General features: G+C 56.5%; 1 protein-coding gene across 2 annotated transcripts in view; it reads left to right on the top strand.

Moving 5' to 3' along the window:
- The window catches only part of MTHFSD (methenyltetrahydrofolate synthetase domain containing), a 22,919-nt gene that overhangs the window by 143 nt on the left and 6,908 nt on the right, over positions 1-15,868 (top strand). Inside the window, exons 1-7 of one of the 2 annotated variants that reach the window (XM_077754095.1) lie at positions 7-121; positions 1,426-1,529; positions 3,215-3,328; positions 5,997-6,110; positions 8,664-8,754; positions 11,420-11,532; positions 11,782-11,907. In XM_077754095.1, the coding sequence (XP_077610221.1) occupies positions 1,467-1,529; positions 3,215-3,328; positions 5,997-6,110; positions 8,664-8,754; positions 11,420-11,532; positions 11,782-11,907 (621 nt within the window). In that variant the 5' untranslated portion in view covers positions 7-121; positions 1,426-1,466. Of the gene's footprint in view, positions 1-6; positions 122-1,425; positions 1,530-3,214; positions 3,329-5,996; positions 6,111-8,663; positions 8,755-11,419; positions 11,533-11,781; positions 11,908-15,868 lie in introns of those variants that run through there. The other variant, XM_077754094.1, reaches the window with a different exon arrangement.

Here is a 15,868-nt window from a genome sequence, read left to right as displayed (position 1 = left end):
GGGACCCGACGCCGCCGGCGGAGTAAGACAGCGGGGAGAAGAGAGAGGGCTACTTGCTGTGCACATGGCGGTGTCGGTGGGCGACACCTGTGAGACCTGCAGTCGCCTCCCTGGAAACCAGGTGAACTTGGTGGGCGGGGGCAGGGCTGGAAAGCACCGTAACTTCAGCGCTGGTTCGCAGCGTCTTCCTAGGGGCGCCCGGGTGGGGGTGCTCAGTAGACTCTTGATTTCGGCTCAGGTCTTGATCTCACAGTTCATGGGTTCAAGCCCCGCTCAGCGCGCGACAGCACGGAACCTGCTTGGGATTCTCTCTCTCCCTCCCTCCACCCCCCTAAATAAACTTAAAAAAAAATCACCGCCCTCTTAAATGCCTCCCGAGGTGTCGCAGTGCCAGGCCCTGCCCAGGCGCTGGGGACACTTGCTTCACTGCCCCTGGGCTGCAGGAGGTCACCCTCGAGTGGGAGAGCTCTGGCGATGGCTGCGGGGGTGCGGGGCGCAGATAACACCCAGTGCTGAGGCCCAGGGAGCAGGGTCTGGGGATAAATACGCCCCTGCGTTTACTGGGTGCGCAGTTTGTGAGCAGCCACGTCACCAGGTGCTGGTAGTCACCAGGAGCGAGCTCAGAGCCACAGGTCGGGGATGAGTGGGCCCCTAGCTGACCCGACACGGCCCGTGACCCGCTGAGGGAACTGAAAAGGCCATTATGGAACGGGGTGTCGTTGTTCATTCCCCTGCTTATTCCCCACGTGTGTGTAACTCTCTGCAGGCAGGGCCCTGTGCCCCTCGAGTCTGCCCGCTCACTGGGGTTTCTAAATGGGGGTCACTCCAGTGTTTGTGGTCAATCGTCCCTGCAGAGCAGGGGTCACAGCTTCCAACCGCACTTCCAAAGTTGCATATAGAATAAGAAATTACTGCGCTAATGAAGGGAACGGTAACCCAAAATAATAGGCTTACAAAGCACTTAGGTTTAAGACAAGCTTCCTGGATGTATAGCCCAAGCACACTAGTCACAGCCCCGGCAAAGCTGGATGGACCTGGATGGACCGAGGATGCAGTGCCTTCGCCCAGCGGCACTGGGCACTGGGCGCATTTCCAAGCAAAGACAGAGGAGAGCTCGGCTACCTGGCTTGGATTGCATTTTGTTTCCTGCTGCCGCAGCTCAGTGGGGCCAGATTATGTACCTGGGTGGTCTTGAGTTTACTCTGTTTTTGGACGTTAGCAATGTGTTGTGACTTTATGACTAACCCTGATTTTTTGCTGTAGAGACGAGAAGCGCTGGGTTGGTCTGGCCTGAGCGAGCTGAGGGTGTGGCTGGAGGACCCCCCCCCTCCCCCGCTGCCCCAAGCCATCCCGGGCCGCCCCCGGCCACCCCTGCGCGGGGCTCCCTTCTGCCACGCTAACCCGTCCCACCCTCTGTCGCCATAGGTATTTCCAAGCAGGACATTCGAGAGCAGATCTGGGACTACATGGAATCCCAAAATCTAGCGGATTTCCCCCGGCCTGTTCATCACAGGATTCCCAACTTCAAGGTACTGAAGCGCTCCTGGAGCATCCAGAAGGGGAACAGGCTATTCCTGAGTGAGCGAGTTAGCCATGCATTTGCTGCCCCACTTCCCACGCCGGGTGGGCAGTGACACTGCATTGCTGGCCTGGCCTCTGTGGTTGGGGACACGCTCATCCGAGTCACCTAGCCTTCACTTGCATAGACGCTGACCCTCCTGTGCAGGGTTGGCGGTTGGTGGTGTCGTGTCCCGAGCTGATGCCACAGCACCCTGTCACCTCCCGACATGGAGTAAGATGCTTGTCCTGTGGCCACAAGCATGTCATTGTGGTGCCTTTTCACACGTGGCTCCTTTTCTTTTTAAACGTTTTTTTTTTTTTGAGACAGAGACAGAGCATGAGCAGGAGAGGGTCAGAGAGAGAGGGAGACACAGAATCCGAAACAGGCTCCAGGCTCTGACCTGTCAGCACAGAGCCTGACGTGGGACTTGAACCCACGAACTCTGAGATCATGACCTGAGCCGAAGTCAGCTGCCCAACTGACTGAGCCACCCAGGCGCCCTTACACGTGGCTCCTTAAGACCAGCAGGGAGTAGTGCACGTGGAGAAGGGAGCCCCAGCCAGTTTCTCTGCACAGGAAGGCCTCAGACGTCCCTGACGACGCCAGGCCTCAGTTTCCCCGCTGTTCAGAACAGAAGATGATCAGAGATGTCTTCCCAGGACGCGAGTGTGCTTCAGTGAGCAAACATGCCAGCTCAGGATTCTGGCACGTTTTCCACAAGGAAAACAAAGCACTTTCGGGAAATACCTGGATTGCCCTGTCAGCCCAAAGCAGGTGTGGCGTTTCACTGCTGTCTTCCCCCATTTTGGCTGGACTTTGTGTCCTGGCTCCTTGGAAACAAGCTCCTGTCCCTCAGAAAACCTGTGCTTACTGTATGATTTCTGTTGCTATTTTGTTTTGTTTTAGTGCTTGTTTTCGCAGGGAGAGAAATTTATATCAAGTACAGGAAAAAGAGAAAGGTGCACAGATTCAGTAAAAAATGCTTAAAGAGGAAGCACATTGGAGAGGTTCCGGGTTGGTGGTAATCCGTTCTCTCTTGGTGTAGGTGGTAGTTAACACACGCGTGCTCCTTTTGTGAAAATTCATCAAGGTACACACGATTTCTATACCTTTTTGGAATGTATATTTTAAGTTAAAAATAAACTGGGGCTGGGGTGCCAGGGTGGCTCAGTTGGTTAAGCATCTGGCTTTTGATTTCTGCTCAGGTCATGATCTCACAGTTCATGGGATCGAGTCCCACACTGGCTCTGCGCTGACAGTGTGGAGCCTGCTTGGGATTCTCCCTCTCTCTCTGCCCCTCCACTGTGTGCTCACGCCCTCTCTTTCTCTCTGTCTTTGAAAATAAACATTAAAAAAAAAATAGACAAATTACCCTGACTGCTCTCCCAGACTTTTCTTTGGGTGACTCCTAGATGTTGTCCGAGAATTAGCTGCTCCCCTGTCTGGGTGAAATGCCGGAGCAGTCCGCTCCCGCATGCGGTGGGTCTGGGGTGCTGCCGCCCGGCCAGGGCGCTTCCCGAGCTGCTGAGCACCCCCGCGCTTGCAGGTCTTCAACATGGCCAGAACCAGTAAACTCAGGCCTGACGCACCCCAGACAAATGCTCGCTGCTTCGTCCTTGACGTGACTGCAACCCTGTCTGTTTGCCTAAATAGGGCTCTTACCTGGCTTGCCAAAACATCAGAGACCTAGACGTTTTTGCCAGGACACGGGAAGTGAAAGTGGACCCTGACAAGCCGCTGGAAGGCGTCCGGCTGCTGGCGTTGCAGGTAAATCCCGTTTTCCTGAGCCGGAGCCCCGGCTGCTGATGAAAGGGGCGCTCCGGGCGCCCGGCAAATGTGTGCAAAAGCCTCTGTTGAGGAAGATGGGGCTTCTGACTCCCTCAGAAGTTGGCGCAGGACACCCTTGGGAGTTTTATTCGAGGACAGTCCAAGTGTCTTCCATTTGTCTGTCAGAAGTCACGAGTGTTCCTAATTCAGAGGTCAGAGGCGTTCAAAATGGTCACCTGGAGCATTCCTAAATTGGATGTGCTTCATCAGAAGAGAAAGACTATTTCCTCCTGCTACTTTCATCTTCCAATTCTTTGACCTTTTTGATGAGCTGTGATGAGGACCCTGACGGTGTTGCCCGAATATATAAATTAGAACAGCGTTGCTGTGAATCCAGTAGCTTCATAAGTACAAACAGGAAACGCATGAACGTGAGTGCTCGCAGCTCCCGTGCAGCTGTAGACCCGAGACTAGCGTGTAAGTTAAATACAGACGGAGCCGTGAGAGCAGGAGGGCGCGGGTAACAGCGCCGATCCCCCGTGGCAGCTGCTGTGCTGAGACAAAGCGCCGCTGAGGACGGGACTGGGGGCCCGGAACTCCCGGCGCGGCCGCGCCCCGCGTGGCAGGCCAGCGTCCCGGGGGCGCCCTGCAGCCTGGGGGTGAGGCGAGCACCCGAAGGTGACCCTGTGGGGGCCGGGGGGGGTGCAGGGCTCCTGCTCTGGCTCCTTCAGGAGTCGCATGTAGGGAACCCCCGTGTTAGCTGGTTGTGGTTCAGCCCCAGGACGGGCTCCCGTTTAGGCTTTTCTGCTGGAAGCGTTCTGTCTTCCAGCCTGTTTCCCGGGCAGTGTAATGAACCGTGTAATGAACGAGAGGCAATTATCGCAGCCGCAGAGAAGGGCCCGCGGTGAGTGGGCCCCACGTGTGAGGGCACAGCTCTCTCTAAACCCTTCCCTGTATCACCTCGGTTAGGCCTACCAGCTACCCTGCGGGGGCGATCCCTGCCCCTCGTGACATGGAGCGGTCGAGTGACTTGGCCACGTCCCATGTCGGTAGCGGTGGAGCGGGGATCGCGACCCGCACTGTGACTCCAGGGCCAGCTCTGTGCGCGTGCCCTCAGCACTGAGTCAGAACCTTNGGGAGGCGGCTGTCCTGCGGGAGGGCAGCCGGGCGGCCGGTGGAGGAGCAGTGTCCTCCGTGTCTCCCTTCCTTCCTGGGAGAGAAATAGTCAAGTTCGAGAACCTGCTGCACCCCAGGCTCATGGGCACAGGGATGTGGTTGTGAAACAGACACAGACACATGTGCTTCCTGCGCTCGGGCTGCTGGCTCCTCGATGTTGCTGGAGACTCCGTGGGTTAGGAATCACCCAGGAAGCAGGTAAACCTGCAGGCTTTGCGACGCCTCCTGAGTGTAGGCAGGGACGGTGGTACGGCGCCCACGGCCTGTGCCTGGGGACACGGCGGCCTGTGGCTTGGGGATACACAGCTCCCCAGGCTCCGCCCCGGACCTTCAGGCAGTTTCTAGAGTCTCTTTTTAACAAGGACCCTGCTGGTGCCTGGAGAGCCACCAGCCAGGCCTGCACTTGTCACACACAAACATACCCCACTCCCGCCGCATGTTGGCACCACCAGAGGGAGCTTTGAAAACTGCCCGTTGCCGATGTCGGGGACTCTGAGTGGCTCTGGGCCTTGGTTAAGTCTCTGAGCTCCCCAGGTGATTCTAAAGTGGAACTAGGGCTGAGAGCCACTGGAGCTGGTGAGGGAGAAGCTTCCAGAAGAGAGGGAGAAGCCAGAATGATACGTAGTACACCAGCGTCTCCAGACTGTAGATGAACCCAGACCTGTTTCACACTTGAAAGGAAAAGAGCATGTGGTGACAACTTGTGTTGAAATGTTTCCTTGGCCACGGCTTTAAGTAGGCCAGCCGCGATTTTATAGGTCTTGTGTCGGGCTTAGGCTGTCATCTCCTGCACAAAAACTAAAATATACTCTTTTTACACCAAAGATTTTATAAATTTTACAGTTGACTCATGGGCTGCTCCTGTGTAATCTGCAGGGATGCTTGTGGCAGTGGTTCTGGAACTTTCCTGGATGTCAGAATCACCTGTGGACCCCCCCCACCCCCCGCCACCCCGAGCTTCTGGTCGTTTCTCACAGGCGTCCAGGGGCTGCTGCCGCTGCCACCCGGGGTCACACTTGGAGAACCAAGGCGTCTGGGAGCTAAATCGAAGGGGGCTGGGGACTCAGGTCAGCACACGTGCCACTTGTGATGGGCACTGACCTGGGGGGCTGCCGTTGACGGGCAGGAGGCCACGGCCATGCAGGGCAGGCACCCAGCGGCAGCACTGTGGCCGCGGGGTGCATAGCGCTGCGCGGGGAGGCCACAGGGAGGGCCTGGTTGGACTCCTTGGGCCGCTGGGCCGCTTTGCACTCTCATTCCTTAGCCTTTAGCGATTCTGAGCGGCAAGGAGAGTAGAATTCATGAGTTTGACGACACGCTGGGTGGGCTAGTGGCCCTGAGTAGTTCTTTGTACTTAATGAGGTGTGCAAAGAAGCCATTCCCCAGAAGTGCCCGGGACGGTAACTTGCATCTGCACTGAGATGTTAGCGATGCACACAGGGGAGTTCCTGGGTTTAGTTTTATAATTCACTGCTTGTCTTTCTTTTCAAAGAGCAAAAAAACGTTGTTGGTGCCAACACCACGGCTGAGAACGGGGTTATTTAATAAGATCACACCACCCCCCGGGGCAACAAAGGACATCCTGAGAAAATGCGCCACCTCTCAGGTAAGTGCGGGCACGGCAGCGCTGCTCTCAGAGACACAGGGCCCCACAGAACTGAACGTGTCTCTCCCGAAGCCAGATGAGCAGAGTACAGGAGCCACATGGCAAAACTATGGGTCCACGCGCTGCAGGTTTGTAGATCGTGTTTCCTGTTACAGATGAAGGGGAAACGAGTTCCCTGGTCCTCTGGCTCCTCCGTGTTAACTGTGCCACCGTCCGGGCTGCCTAGCACTTTCTGAAGTGCCACGGAGCAGCTGGGAGCTGGGAGGCATTTCCAGAACCCAGCTGCAAGTTGCCTTGGCAGCTCTGAATGACGGCGTTAGTAACGCAGGGGCGGGCTCTTCCCTGAGTGTCTCACAATGTGGTCAAACCGAACCGTGAAACTGCCATCCTAGGGGCCCCGTAATCGGATTTGTCTTGTATTTAGAGACAAAGAAGTAGAATTTGGTGACCTTTTTCAGAGTCCTAGAACAGACTCCAGCCTGTTAGGTTCCTAATCTATTGGGAATAAAAAATAGGGCATCAAGAGATTCCTTTTCAATTTTATTTGTTTATTTTTTCCATTGCATCATTTTAATATAAGCAAGATGATCACGTGTCCAAGTATTGCTGGTCAAGTGTGAGTTGTACAATAAATGGTAGAGAATTCATCCCGTCAGTGGTTTGGCTGGAAGCTGTGTATCGGCGGCTCTGTGACATGGGCCGTGTAAGTGCAGGCTGCACGGAGGAGCCCCCGCACACGGATTCCCTCCTCCCTGCTCATCTGTACCCACATGTATAATTAAGATACTCCTTTTTAAACAGGATTTTCCATTTAAGTCTGTTGTTTAAAAATTGAATGTTTATGGTCACTTACTGATACCTTTATTCCAAGAATAGAATTTGGTGTGGCTTAAAAACCCTGTGTAGTAGAGTACAGTAAGAAAACACGTGTAGGAAAAGTGCAAAGGGAAAATCAGAAAAACGAGAGCTGGCTGTGCTTCTGCTTAGTGTTCAGAAGTGCACCCTGGGCGATGGTCTGCGGCTGGCAGACCCGGGAGCCGGCGGGGGTGTGACAAATGGCACGGCAGTCGGAGATTTGGGACTGTAAGCGCGGCTCCCGTCCTGGGCTGAGGCCGGGTCCCATGGCCGGTCCCTCACACACGCTCCTGGAAGTGTGACCCGGGGGCTCTGTGCCTGAGCTTCAGTAGGGTCTGAACAGCTGGGTTCGGGCTCTGTTACCACATGAGGCACCTGAACCTGAGGAGGAGGTTTTCCTTCTCTTCGCGGCCCAGGGAAAATGCCAGCGTGGAGGGTCATGACACACTCATTATCCGTGCTGCCAGAGCTTAGTGGCAGAAACACTGCCACCACGTGGGTCGTCTCTAGGACACTCCGATGAGCGCTTACTTTGTGGCAGACGACTCTGAATTTGTCCCTTACGGCCTCTGCCACCGCCCCATCCACCCGTGTGGTATCGGGGCCTTTGTGCCTATTCTCTGACTCGGGATCTTCCAGGGAGCACCTCTGTGGGCAGACAGAAAGGTTTGTCAGCTGAATTTTCATTGAATCAAATGAGACTGAGGAGAGTCAGGGAGGCTCCTGGCTGCTGACACGGTGTTTGGCCTGAGAGAGCGGCCGGAGCCACCCGAGGGGCGGGGGGCAGCCTGTCAGCCGCTGCGGCAGCTGTGCGCTCACCACGGCTGCCACACACCGAGCCCGCTGAAACAGGGCCGAGGATGTGGGCCGTGGGTGTGAGATGGCAGCCGCCACGGCCATTGTGACGTTAGGATAAGCAGGTCTTTGCGCAGCAGGGACACAGCAGGCTGGGAGGCCCCCAGGCCACCCCCGTGCTGATCCCGTGGGTGACTTGTCACGTACTTTAGGCAGGACACGGTCCCACGTGCTGTGAGCCTCCCCTGCTGGGCCCGGGTCTGTACAAGGTCCTAGTCTGGTTCCTAGACTGATCTGTGCCCCTTCACATCTGAGACTTATGGCCGAATCGGCCGCCCTGTTCTTTAAATGCAGGCCTTCGTTAGTATAAACGTGTGTGCTGTAGGTGGGTTTTGGTTGAAGGAGTAATGTTTCAGAAGTGAACGTGGTGTATGTGGCGCCCCCAGTACTCACACTTGATGGTCTGCCCCACACGTTTACCGGCCACATCTCGTGCGCTAATCGCGTCACCTCCACCATCTTCCGTCCCGGCACCAGCCCGATGAGGCGGCGCCTCTGCCTCACCGATGGACACTGAAGGTCAGAGAGCTTCCTCCTGCAGAGGCCACAGGGCGCACAAGGGCCTGGACCCAGTTCTGTGTGACTCCCACCCCTGTCCTGACCACTGTGCTCCTGTGATTGCTCGGGAAGATGAAATTAACACCGTACTCGCTTGTGCTGTCACTTCCAAAGTGGCATCTTCCCTGGGGAGGAGATTGTGGGAAATTATCCTAAACGCCGCTTCCACCGCACGGCACGCCTGTTGTAGGGCCCGAGTTCGCCTCCTGCGAGCTCCTGGCCCCTGAGCTGTGGGGGGCGCCGCTCGCCGCCCGGGAAGCACAAGGCCCACGTGTCTGTTCGCAGGGCGTGCGGAACTATAGCACTCCCGTGGGCTTGGACTCCAGGGTCCTGGTGGACTTGGTGGTGGTGGGCTCCGTCGCTGTTTCTGAAAAAGGTAAGATTAAAGTCACACCGTGACCTGCAGCTTGACGTTCTGTTGTCTGTTCGTCCTCTAGACCCTGACGGTGAGGGGTTTCGGTTTCTGGACACGTTCCTGTCCACTGAGAAACCACTGTCCCTCTCATTCATTTTGAAGGATTAAACTCAGTCCCTCACACTCAATACCTTTCCAGTGTTTTCATTTTTCTTAGCAGGAAAAATAAAGTGACATCATCTCTGCTCAGGTGGTGAGAGAGATTTCCTCTGTTCCTAAGCTACCGGGAGCCGGAGCCGGATTTGCGTGTGGTGCGCCAGCAGATGGCTGGTTTGAAGGCCCTCCGGAGGATGGGAGACCACAGGGCCCTAAACCTTGTTTCCGTTAGGGAGCAGTGGCCTCTGGGCAACGCCAGGTGCCCCAGCCTGCCCGGGAGGCCTGGTGCTTTGCCATGCAGGCAGGTGGGGGCGGGGGCTCGCTGCCTTCTGTCCCCTGCCAAGCCGCCCTCGTCCCGTGAGCCTCTCCCTCCTCCGCTGCCCCCTCCCCCAGGCCCGGCTCGATGCTCTTCGAAGACGATCTGCTTTTACTGCGACGGGGCCGGTGGGATCCAGGTGCGGTCAGCCTATGACAGGCCTGTGCCCGCACCGTGTGGTTTGGGCCCCTGCTGGGAAAGTACCCCTCTCCTCCTTCCCCTGCGAGAGGAAAAGAGACTGTTTTAAGACGCTCATCCTTAAAAATCCTCCTCTGGAAGTCGGCCAAAGCCAAGTTCTTCCTTCAGTAGGGGCTCCCAGCACATAGTTGGTGAGAGGTGCCCCGAGTCCTTCATTCTGAACCCCGAGCATCATGTTGTTCAATGGTGGCCTTTCATGTCTTCACCTGGAATTTACAGTCTCATCCCTCCTCACCCTGCCTTAGAAGTTGAGACGCTGTAGTGCTTCGCTCTTTTGCTTTCTCTGTATCCCCAGTTATGCAATCTGTCTGTGTCATCGGGAATGGGGCCCCATGGGCACACGTCTCCTGGGTGCCTGCGTGGGCCCCGTGTCAGGCCAGCGCTGGGTGGTCTCAGCCTTGGGCCACAGCATGTGGGAAGCGCAGACACCGCGGCTGAACTGTGGTATGATGTGCTCGGTGCTGGACACAGAGGTGGGTGCTGACATCGGGGGCGGTCGAAAGAGCAACTCTCGGGCTGCGAGCAGGGCATCAGCAGGGCGGGGCCCGGGGCAGTGTGTTCACGCAGCTCGGCCCCCGAGTAGGTTGGGGTTGGCTTCCCAGAGGCCGTGAGGCCCGAGGACAAGCTGTGCCCTTGGCAGTGGGAAATTAGCAAGGAGGTCTTCGTTCCAAAGACGATCAGGCACTTTCCAGAGTGTCACCCATGTTCTTCCCAGGCATCTGCCGTCTCAGTTCCTCGTGTTGATGCAGATGCCTGTGAGTCCCCACGTGTCCTGTGCTCTGTGTGGGTCGTTCGTCCTGACTGTTCTCCCAGAAGGATAGCACGTCCGGCACTTTGTGCCCTGCCAGGTGATGGCTGTCTGTGCAGACTGATGGGCACGTGACTTGTCACCAGGGTTTGGTTTGGCTTTTCCCTTACAGATGACACTAAAGGGAGCTGGATTCCTGGCGTTGAGTTTGTGGTACCTTCCAGGGCTTTACATGGGAAAATCCTAGCAAATGAATTGCTGAGGCAAAGGGTGGACTTTAAACCCTGGTGGCTGTAGCCAGATCATCCACCAGAAGGGCGCCCACCTCACACCCTGTCACTGTGGCCCTCGCCTCGCGCCCTACTCGCCTGTAATAGCTAGAATCACAAGACTAATTTTTACCAATCTCAGAGTGAGCGGTGGTACTTCGCCCACCGTTCGATTTGCTTTTAATGGTGAGTGAAGGTGATCGTTTCTTATATTTGCTGCTCGCCTGCCTGTGTCTGCAGACTGTTCACATCCTTTGCTATTTCTCCACTGGATTGTCTTTCCCTTGTTTGTTTGCACGCATGGTTGGAGGTTGGAAATTGTAGAAGCAGCACGAGATCAGAATCTTAGACGCGTGAGCAGAGATGCTCTTTGTGACATTGCTGGTGTTACACAGAAGTCAGAGTTGCTGCAACGTCACGGGCTTCCTAACGGCAGAGTGTCGGTCCTCCTGGGAGCCAGGAGGCACTTTAATGTTCCTGCCTGCTCCGTGCCTACCTGCCGTGTCCTGCCTGCCGAGTAGCTTCTCATCCAGCTTCGGCTCCGCCTTCTGCTCACCCCACCTTGGGGTGTGCGGTTTGGGACCAGGGCTGCCAGCCCTGCCCTCCTGTGGGGACTGTGGGGCTTTTCAGAAGACAGAGTGATCCCGTCTTAAATCACGTGTCCCTCATTTTAGTTTTTATTTCTCTTCCAAGAGAAACTGCTTAAAAAGATTTTGTTTTTAGTAAAAATTTGTTCTTAGTCTTTTAAAAACTGCTCCTTCATTACTTCTAAACGTGAGCTCTGCTCACACAGCACAAGGCTCCCTTTCCTCTTGTGACACGTCTGACCACTGTGTGTGTGCAGTGTCACCTTCCCGGAACCCCCCGTTGGGGCCGCCTGTGGGCTCGCCATGGCAGCCTCTGAGGAGGGGCCAGGGATGTCGAGCCCAAGTTTTGGCTTCCACTGTGACCTGATGACACACGTACTCCCGTGATAATGGTGCTCTGCGTGTCTCCTAGGCTGGAGAATTGGGAAAGGAGAAGGTTATGCTGACCTGGAATACGCCATGATGGTGTCGATGGGAGCGGTCACCCCGGGGACCCCGGTGGTCACCATCGTCCACGACTGCCAGGTGCTGCCCCTGAACACGCCCAGCAGAGCCATTGCCATACCCGAGAGGGGGCGGGAGGGGAGGAGGGGACAGACAGTGGTCCTGCCTTCACTCCACGGCTCTTGTGAGTGCTGGAGCCCAGCGAGGCCACCTGTTTGGTGACATGACCGTGGGGCCTGCTCCCTCTGGGCCTGGCACCGGCTTCCGTGCGTGCAGTGAGCACGGAGCCGTGGGCCCCGCCGGCGCCCTCACCCTCTTCTGTTTGACCAGGTCATCGACATACCCGAAGCATTGCTCGAGGACCACGACCTCACCGTGGACTACATCGTCACTCCAACGAGAGTCGTTGCCACGGGGTGTGAGCGCCCAAAGCCAGCGGGGATCTTGTGGTCCAAGGTGGGTCCCGTGGCCGCCAATGGCCTGTAGCTCGGAGGCAACCCCTCTTGTGTGGCATCTTTTGGTGTGGCAGCTGGCTCCGGGCCTGTTGCAGTTACCCGGGAGTTTTGAACGGCTGAGCTCCTGGATCAGGACAAGCAGGCAGGTTCCAGGTCTCCTGCAGCGGGGTTAGCACCGGGCGGCCGTGGCAGGAAGAGCCGTGTGCCGCCGTCCCGGCCACGGTGTCCTGCCTCGTCAGCTTTCCCGTTGGGAGTCCAAATTGTCTCGTGTGACCTGGGTCTCCAGGCAGCACCCGTGGCCCTCATAGGCTGATGCCTCGGTGACTTTTCACTGCAGAACTGGTGTGATGCCTGGTGCGACAGTGTGTGGCAGGGGTCGGTCCCGAGGGGAGCCTGCGGGTTAGGGGCCCGCCTGCTGGCGCGCAGCCGGAACTCCTGAGGAGACGGGGGCCGCTTGCTGGGTTTGGATCGAAGCCTTTGCTCCACATCTTCTGCCGCTAAACCTGAGCTGTCCGGGGTTGGAAGGCAGCGTCCCCTCCGGCCTCCACCTCCAAGCTTGACACCAAATGAAACGCCACACAGGCCAGTGGGCTTTTCCCACAGATGCCGCGCCGGGGCCTGTGCTCCTTCTGGGTTTGCCCTGATGAGAGCAGAGAGGAGGAGCGGGCGTGGCCCGGAAGTGGGCCCGTGGGTCTCCCTCCGAGTGCGTGCTGAGTGCCGTGGGGTAGCCAGCAGCGCCCTTAGTGAGTATTAAAATGTCCGTCAGTGTCTTTCCTGAGAACTTGATTCGGTTCCACCGCTTCTCTCTAAGCAGAGGCTGACGCGCGGGTCGCAGAGGCGAAGTGGCCTCTGCTCACAACCGAGAACGTGAAGCTGGGGAGGCTGCCTGCAGCCCATGTTAGGGAGATTCTGGGTGGCCTCTCTAGAAGAAGAAGGATGTGCTGCTTTGGGGAATAGCCATGGTCACATTCTGATTTTAACAGGGAAAATAGAAAAATATCAACAGATGATGTTATTGGTGATGTTGTGTGATGACAGCTCCTCTTATGTAAAAGGAAAGCGGTGAACCAGATTCCAAAGAGCCACACTGTGTGTATAGGGCGTGGGACCTGACTGTTTCAGCCCTTCTGGAAGATTGAATTACTAATGAGGCCTGAGCAAGAACTTCAAATTTTTATTTTTTATTTTTATTATTATTTTTTTTAAGTAGGCTCTACACCCAGTGTGGGGCTTGAACTCACAGCCCCAAAGTCAAGAGTCATGTGCTGTACCGACTAAGCCACCTGGGTGCCCCAAGAATTGCAAACTTTTACCTACTTATCTATCTACCTATTGAATTAACGTTTGTTTATTTTGAGACAGAGAAAAAAAGGATATGCATGAGCGGGGTGGGGGGGAGGCGACAGAGAGAGGGAGAGAGAGAATCCCAAGCAGGCTCCGTGCTGTCAGCACAGAGCCCAACATGGGGCTCAAACTCACAAACCGTGAGACCATGACCTGAGCCGAGATGAAGAGTCAGACGCTTAACTGACTGAGCCACCCAGGCACCCCAAGAATCTCAGAGTTTTAAAAGGCCACTTCTCACTTTGGAGTCCTGTGTTCTCAATTTTCCCACCACGGGGAGTCCCTTTGCATGGAGTCATTTCCCCAGCCCCTGGGGCTTCTGTTCTGGCCTTGTTGTGTGTGCAACCAGAGGGGATCTTGTTGACATTGGGGACCCCTGAATGCCATGAGGATTTGGGGGGAGGGGGAAGTTCAGTCGTCGGCTGTGGTTTTATTGCAGGTGGACTGTTAGGTGCACGTTGGCGTATCCATCCATGGGTCATTCTACCCAGAGACTCGTCCCATGGGGATGAGAACCCCCAGATTAGCCTCGCCTGTTCTGTGGAATTATCTAGAATCACGGTTTTTTCTAAACACTGTAGACCTCCCAGGTGAAGGTTATGAAATAAGTACAAAACGTGATACTTTTTTTAATTCGTTCTTTAATACACCAAGATTATGCAGCATTTGATTTTCTGGCCTTTGCCCCACCTTCTGAGAGAAGTGTGCGGGGCTTCCGCCTGGGGGTCTGCGGGCACGGACTCTGCTGTCTAGCTGTAGTTGCTTGGGCAGTGAGCCCCCTTGACCTGCCCTGCCCTCTTCTCTGTATGTGCTTCGTGAATTTAAAGACAGGGACCAGGTGATGCAGTAGCTTAGAGCTTAGCAGCCACCGGACCTTGGCACACCCTCTGCAAGCCCCCCTCCCCGTTTGTTTATCGGTAGCGTGGAGTGCTGTCGGTGCCGACCCCACAGGCAGAGCACGGAGGCACCTGCTGAACTTGCCCTCTGTCACCGGTGTGGCTGCCACAGGCGCCAAATGGAAGTCAGTGATTGTGAGAAACATGCCTGGATGCCTGGTGCTGGCAGAGTCCTCATGGTTCCCCTTGAGAGGGTCCCTGAGCTGAGCCTGGGCCTTGCCCGGCCTTCTCTGCAGCCGTGCATTGTCACTGTGCGTCCTTTACTGCCTCTCGGTGAAGGAGAAAGAGACACTCCTTTGGAAGGTGTGTCTGCTTTGTTCACATGGGTTCCTCCTTCCTCTCAGGTGGCCTCTCACCTGGTGACCTGTCGAATTTCGGGGACTTGGCCATGTCTGAGCCACAGGGTGCCCTGATGGCCACACTTCATCTGCCCACGGCCTTCCCAACGAGTCCCTGGCCCAGCAGGCCCACCTGGCGGAAGGAGGGGCTGTCCCCGCGACCTCTGCCGGGCAGGCAGATGGGGTGAGAGCTGCCCTTGAAGGGGTCCCTGAACCATGTCCAGCCCAGATGGTCGTGCAGTCTCTGGGACGGTGGGTGACCCAGATGTGCTCAGCTGTGGACGGCTGTGTGTGAGGTGACCCGCAGGCCTTGGCTTCGGCCGGAGCCCCCCACAGCCTGCCCGGTCTGCTCCCAGGGCTGCCAGGCATCGGGTCGAGAACGAGCGGTGCAACATCCTGCCAACAGCCTGGCTGCCTGCCAGCCCCAGGGGAGTGTCCGGAAGGCAGGGCGGGGCCCTCTGCGTGCGGGGCTCCACGTCGACCCTGACACCCCTGCTACCCTCCCGCCGCCCCCCTGCGCTAGACCTCCCAGCCACTGAGACCCCTGCCTCTGTTGACTTCTGCTGAGCTAGAGTGAGGTGGGGGAGGGGGAAACACTTATTTAACAATACGCTGGAGATGCTGTCGGGCTGCGGGTGTGGCCGCAGCTCCAGAGGGACCCGGGGCACCCACGAGACTGCTCCTTGCCACCAGAGCCACCGATCAAAGGACTGCTTCCTGCCCCCCTTGCNGGCAAGATTTCCACCGATTACAGAGGCCGTGGTAGGACTCTGGTGACCAAATCCAGATATTTGCCTTCTTGGATCAACCCGTTTTCTCCTTCGTTAAGGAAACGGGACCCTACCAGAGTCATTCTTGTACTGACTCCCAGAAACAAGTAGTTGTGGAGCACCCACGGCCGTCTGCAGGTAGCTGCGGAGCACCCACGGCCGTCTGGGAGGCTGCTTCCCACGTGGTCACCGTGCCGGGTGGACGGAACTTCATGAGAATGACATGCCTTGAGGAAAGGGTTTGGGGACAAGGACCTCTTCTGTGAGCAGCAGCTGCCCTGGGACACGGATGCGCGCTCTCCAACCCTACATCAGCCGTGTTGCCTGGAAAGAGCAGCCAGACGTGCACTGGCGCACGCCGGCAGCCGGGCCAGAGGCTTAGGCGGATACTTCCATTTAAAAAGATTTGCTGTATTTGACCCACTAATTCAACTTCTAGGAATGTGTCCTAGAGAAATACTTATCAATTCTGGTAGAGACGTGTGCATCCCGTTAATCAGGGCCCTGCGGTGCGTCAGGGCCCCAGATGCCAACCCTGTCCCTAAAGTAAGTACATGCAGCCTTCTTCAGAGCATTGAATGGCGTGAGGAAACGCTTGTGGTGTAATGCATACC

Source organism: Crocuta crocuta, unplaced genomic scaffold, assembly GCF_008692635.1.
Source record: "Crocuta crocuta isolate KB4526 unplaced genomic scaffold, BGI_CrCroc_1.0 scaffold61, whole genome shotgun sequence".
Taxonomy (NCBI): Eukaryota; Metazoa; Chordata; class Mammalia; order Carnivora; family Hyaenidae; genus Crocuta; species Crocuta crocuta.
Note: the sequence above shows the minus strand (reverse complement) of the source record. Positions and strands in the feature narration are given on the sequence as shown.